Source organism: Podarcis gaigeae (assembly GCF_964106915.1).
Source record: "Podarcis gaigeae genome assembly, chromosome: 7".
In the NCBI taxonomy this organism is placed as follows: domain Eukaryota; kingdom Metazoa; phylum Chordata; class Lepidosauria; order Squamata; family Lacertidae; genus Podarcis; species Podarcis gaigeae.
The window spans coordinates 60,257,780-60,263,779 of NC_139683.1; the positions used below are offsets into that span (position 1 = coordinate 60,257,780).

The 6,000-nt window shown below is 42.5% G+C and overlaps 1 protein-coding gene across 1 annotated transcript in view; it reads right to left on the bottom strand.

The window, feature by feature from the left end:
- The window catches only part of LOC310848255 (uncharacterized protein), a 20,874-nt gene extending 15,832 nt beyond the window's left edge, over nt 1–5,042 (bottom strand). Inside the window, exons 1-2 of the mRNA XM_083747087.1 lie at nt 4,981–5,042; nt 4,482–4,624 (exon numbers count right to left, since the gene is read on the bottom strand). Of these exons, the coding sequence (XP_083603213.1) occupies nt 4,482–4,624; nt 4,981–5,019 (182 nt within the window). The 5' untranslated portion in view covers nt 5,020–5,042. The remainder of the gene's footprint in view (nt 1–4,481; nt 4,625–4,980) is intronic.
- Nucleotides 5,043–6,000: the final 958 nt, after the last annotated feature.

The following is a 6,000-nucleotide window of genomic DNA, read 5'->3' on the forward strand; positions in this document are numbered from 1 at the left end:
CTGGTGACTGGGGGCGGCCGCCGAGACCACATAACACCGGTCTTGAAAGACCTACATTGGCTCCCAGTACGTTTCCAAGCACAGTACAAAGTGTTGGTGTTGACCTTTAAAGCCCTAAACGGCCTCGGCCCAGTATACCTGAAGGAGCATCTCCACCCCCATCATTCTGCCCGGACGCTGAGGTCCAGCACCAAGGGCCTTCTGCCGGTTCCCTCATTGCGAGAAGCAAAGCTACAGGGAACCAGGCAGAGGGCCTTCTCGGTAGTGGCGCCCGCCCTGTGGAACGCCCTCCCATCAGATGTCAAAACGATAAACAACTACATGACATTCAGAAGACATCTTAAGGCAGCCCTGTTCAGGGAAGTTTTTAATGTATGATATTTTAGTGTTTTTTGGTTTCTATGGAAGCTGCCCAGAGTGGCTGGGGAAACCCAGCCAGATGGGTGGGGTACAAATAATAAATTATTATTATTATAAGAGAAAATTGTATGAAAATGTTATATAGATGATACCTAACACCTAGTAGATTGGCAAAAATGAATAAATCAAAGTGAAATATGTGTTGGAAATGTAAAGAGAAAGAAGGTACCTTCTTCCATATGTGGTGGTCTTGCAATAAGGTTAAAGCCTAGTGGGAAATGATATATAAAGAACTGAAAAAGATGTTTAAGATAACATTTGTAAAAAACAACCACCAGAAGCTTTTCTTTTGGAGATAATGGGATCAGAACTGCCTGCATCCTGGCCGTCAAGCTAACTGATGTGTGTCTATGCCTAAATAATGGAAATCATAATGTTTATCTGAAGTCTAGGACTTTGCAGTAACCCTCATTCTAGAAGAAAGGAAAGCCTCCCATGACTGCATTCTGGGATGTTATTCAAGAACTGAAAGATGTACAGTTTGTGCATAACTGTCATAATGTTACTTTATGATATACATGTCAAAAGCTTCACTACGACTGAATCTATGACATCAGTGGAATTCAGTGGGAGAGATTTTCCAGTTTTTGCCAGAAAGTTCATGTGGCGACTGGAATAGAGCTTCAGATGTTCATTTTCATTTGAGTGTTCATTAGGTTAGCAAAGCATCCCTTTCTATCAGGGATTTCTGAGCTACTCCGACACACTCCAGAGACATGTCCTGCCCAGATCTCATGAAGAGTGCAATGTGATGAGTGTGGTGCAGACCTTGCTTGCTTCTTATAGTTTTTGAAATAATGTCACAGGAAATGAATTTCAATTCCTTTAAATGCAATTAGATTTGACAAGATTTCTCATGGTGAAAGACTAGGTTACAACACATGGTAAAGTTCTCATTCAGTTCATGAAGCCGTAGGTAGCTCTTCATAGTACAAATTAAATTAATCAAAATGGGTAAAAAGCTAATGATCCACTTGGGAGCAAAATTAGCTCCTTAATGAAAGAAATGGAGTTAACAAAATTATAATAGAATGTTAGCAGATGTGCCCTTTGGAAATTATAAATTTGCAAAAACAGATCCCCTTATGTAGATTAGTTGAATTATCACTAAATTTCACCCTGAAGATGTGACGTGAACATATGCATTAGGATCTGTTCAGAGATGTGACCATTTCCACTGTTGATAGGCCCAAATTTCTGAACAGAAATTATTCTGAGTTAAAGGCTGCCTATGAAGAGAGAGTAATTGTTTGTTTTCATTTTTCCAGGGTGTTTTGTGTATGGTACACATCATTAGGGATTAGCACTCAGGTAGCCACAGTGCAAATTTACTAGTTTTACACAGGTGACTGTATTTGGTAATAGATGTAGCATTCAAAATTATAACACAGGTACTGTTAACACCCCTCCAATAGGTTTTATATGAGCAAGGAACATATATGGCACAAGGGGAAACATATTATGGAACTGTATATGTGAATAATGAAAACGGACGACTGGTGTGATTCCCTGATCCATCCACATCATATAACTGGCGGTAGAAAATTAATTTGTAAAGCAAGGGAAAGCAGTGATATTCTGCCCTACAATTCTGAGGAAGGGAAAATTGGTGGGTACTCTGCCAGGGGAAAAGTTGCAGGCTGTACAAATAGTTCATTGCCATTAAAAGGCTGAGGGGGACCACAAGGTATTTGTCTCAGCCATGCAAGTAAAGTGGCTCAAGAAAAGGAGGCAGGCTGGCAGGGAGCCAGGCTTGCAGCAGGGATGCCCATCCACGAGGGCAGCAGATCCCAAGGTAGATCTTTACCCACCCCGTTGTTCCTGATGTACATCTTCATTCACCACTTCTTCCTTAGTGGTGGCCCGGGGTGTGTGTGGACAGATGCCATTTTGTTGTTCATCTCAGGCGCCACAATGTTTGGGCTGGCCTTGACTTATGTAGGACAATATTATATCATATTTTTGAAAGCATTTTTACTCAGAAGTAAGTCCCACTGAGTTCAATAGGGCTTACTCTCTGGAATGTGCCTGATCATTAACACAGTTTCCATTATTATTATTATTATTATTATTATTATTATTATTATTATTAATACAGTCATAATACTTCATAGAATTTCTCAAATGACCTATTACTCTCTGAAGAGATATACTTAATGTTGAATGAAAGCCAGATACACACAGAGAGAATTTTACTACTTGGAGAGACTAACTCTTTCCCAGCTTTTTTCAAACTCCTTTTTATGCCCTTAAAGAACAAATGTGTTGAGGCGTGTGTGTGTGTGTGTGTGTGTGTGTGTGAGAGAGAGAGAGAGAGAGAGAGAGAGAGAGAGAGAGTGTTTGTACACAAACACACATGTGTGGGGTGTGTGGGGGTCTTTGCCCAGGACGACAGAAAACCTAGTTTCGGCCCTGAACAGGGCCCATCCACTCCTTCACCCCAACATGCTCCAGAAGGTCTCCCAACCCTCCCAAGCAGATTTTGGAAGATGTGCAGGAGACTAGAAGTATGGCGGTGGCCAGGAGGGGGGGCGGATCAGAGAAACTAAAAGTCCTATTGTGCAACTGACTTTCCATTGTTAAAGTGGACAGACATTATTGGATGCTGCCCTGAGGAAAAGCCTAGATAAATAACTATGTTTCTGACATGCATAGAATTGCATTTCCATGGTGCAACACTATCCATGCAGTGATATTTGAGTTTATCAAGGGGACCATATTTTCCAATAAAAATAAACATTTTAGGAAAGTGGAAGTTCTGAAGTTGAACGTCTCTGAAATTTCCTGAATCCAGGCAATATTGCCCTTGTTTCCTACAGTCACACTGAAAGATAAACACACAATGCAATGCTTGTTACTTGTCTGGTATTTCCCCCTTTTACTGCCACTCAGTAAACGTCTGTAAAGAACTGTGTTTTATTTTGGGATGTTTCTTCATCTTAGAGTCTCTTTTTATTGCTTATTGGAAGTTTCGTCTGCTGTTTGGATTTTAAAACCAATAAATGATTATACAGATTCAGAAGTCTATTAAATGTTCTAAGTAGTTTAAGTAGTGGAGAAGAAGGAATGTATTTTATTAAAATCAACACTGTTTCCTAGAAATCAATGGACCACAGGGACAAAGCCTTTTGGATTCGGTCTGAACAAATAAATTACCATGTTGGCAAACCATTCCTGGTTTCTGTTTGTTTGCTGCTTTATCTTTTGTGGTTTTTATTAGTGCATTTATTTAATATGCCATTTATTATGTTTGTTATATGAATTGGTTTTTAACAGCCTGGATGGTGGGAGATGCATTTCCAAAACATCTGGAGGGTACCAGGGTTGAGCAAGGCCTTCTTTGTAACATCCACACAAGCACTCCCTGCACAAAAGGGATTGTGAAGTACAGCAAGTCCACTAAATATAGAAAAGATTGTTGGAGCATGAGCGGAAAGTAAAGAGTTACTAGCACTCCTCTGGCAATGCCTGCAGAAGTGCTAGAGGGCCTGTGCAGTATTCTAAAAGGCCAGTTCTATAGCAGTTCTCAAGATGTTGCTTATCCAAGAAGAATAAGGTTTTTGGATTGAGGGCAGGATTCCTAATTCAATCTGCAGTTCAGTCCATGGCTTCAGAAACCAAACAGTCCACTGGATGTTACTCCTTTAAGTCCGAGGTGACACAACCCAGTTTGTGTGGGCACTGGAGCTCCAACCATCACAAGGTTTACAGTGGCCCCACAAGCAAACCTCCCCCTTCCCTCGAAAGCAACGCCGTGCTCCCCTCTCCAGCAATATTCTTACGTGGGTACCTTCTCCAGTCTTCACTTGCAGCCTCCAGGGTCACATCAGCAGCTACATTTACACTAAATGATGGGAAAGGAAAGGCTAGCTGAGCTATAAGCAGTGGTCCAAGTTTAAGGTGTCCAAAATGAGCTTAGTGAGGTCACAACTGCACAGAAGCAACCAAGTTGTTCCAATGGGGCAGCATGCCCACCCACCAAGGTTTTATAGATGCAGCAAGGTGTGCTCGTATGCAACACTCTCATGCCATGCAAGATGGCTGAGAATGCAGATACTCACTGTGTTAGGGAGGAGGCATCTATTCCCAGTGATGGGAGTGCTGCCAGGGCAACCAGGCTGTGTGCTCCTATTCTGACTCCAGTTCCTCCATTCCTAGTGGTGGGCTGATGCCCTGCCTGGATTTCACTGCTGTTCTTTTTTCCCTAGGAAGGAAAACAGGAGATGAGGGTCCTGCTTCCCCAGCTGGGCACCCAAATCAGGGGAGGGAAAGTACTAGCCTCCTCCATCCCCTGTTCCCCAGTGATCCTCCTGTTCCCTCTCCTTGTCCTTCTTTCTCTACCACTCCATTCTTGAGCCCAGCGATGCCTCAGGACCCAAGACAATACCCCAGGAAAAGTAATAGGCCTTAGAGCAGTTGGGAGAGAGACATAGGAGAGGGGATTCCACCTAGTCCATGGGATATGGCATCTGGATGCTGAAGGTTCTGTAGTTTGTTTCTGGAAGAGTGCATTAAAAGCAATCCATAGACGGTAGTTCTACCTCAGTGATATTAACATACCTGTTGGGTACAATGTTCCCAGGCTGTTGGGGGCATCATAGTCAATGGGGCAGATATGTTCATTTCTGTGGTAGAAATGTCTGCAGGTAGTTAGGTTTTTAGGATGAGGTATACTAGGATGGGGACGCAGGTGGCGCTGTGGGTTAAACCCCAGAGCCTAGGACTTGCCGATCAGAAGGTTGGCGGTTTGAATCCCTGTGACAGGGTGAGCTCCCATTGTTTGGTCCCTGCTCCTGCCAACCTAGCAGTTCGAAAGCACGTCAAAGTGCAAGTAGATAAATAGGTACCACTCTGGCGGGAAGGTAAATGGCATTTCCGTGCGCTGCTCCGGTTCACCAGAAGTGGCTTAGTCATGCTGGCCACATGACCTGGAAGCTGTACGCCGGCTCCCTTGGCCAATAAAGCGAGATGAGCGCCGCAACCCCAGAGTCAGTCACGACTAGACCTAATGGTTAGGCGTTCTTTTACCTTTACCTTTACACTAGGATGAGAGGGAGTGTTGTAGGACTTGATTAGTTACATGTCCTGCCAGACATGTCATTATACAACTGTGGCAGAACAACAGGACTTTTATTATAGACCACTCATACAATGAATGCTGGAAAATTCTTATTGCAGAGAAGCATAAGCATCAAGTCCCTGCCACCAGACACCAAGCTAAGCAGGATACCATTATTATTATTTTCCTTTTTCAGAATGGAGCTTTACTTTTCATATTAGTAAGACATAGTATATTTCCAGCTCAATATATGGCGATTTGGAAAAATAATTAATGATTCAAGTGTTTGGAGAATCAGAATGAACTAATATTGTGATGGCTTATGTCTACCTGTCTGACAAATCTGATCATAGTCTTCTATATTTTACCAGAAGGATAAATATTATTTTAGCTCAGCTGTTGTGCCACTGCAGTTGCTAGCCCCCTGAAAGGGAATAGTTCTTTAAAAAAAAAATTTATTGGCATTTCTGGTTGATACATTCATCAAATAAATTAAGGGGCGGAAATCTCTCTAGAATTTT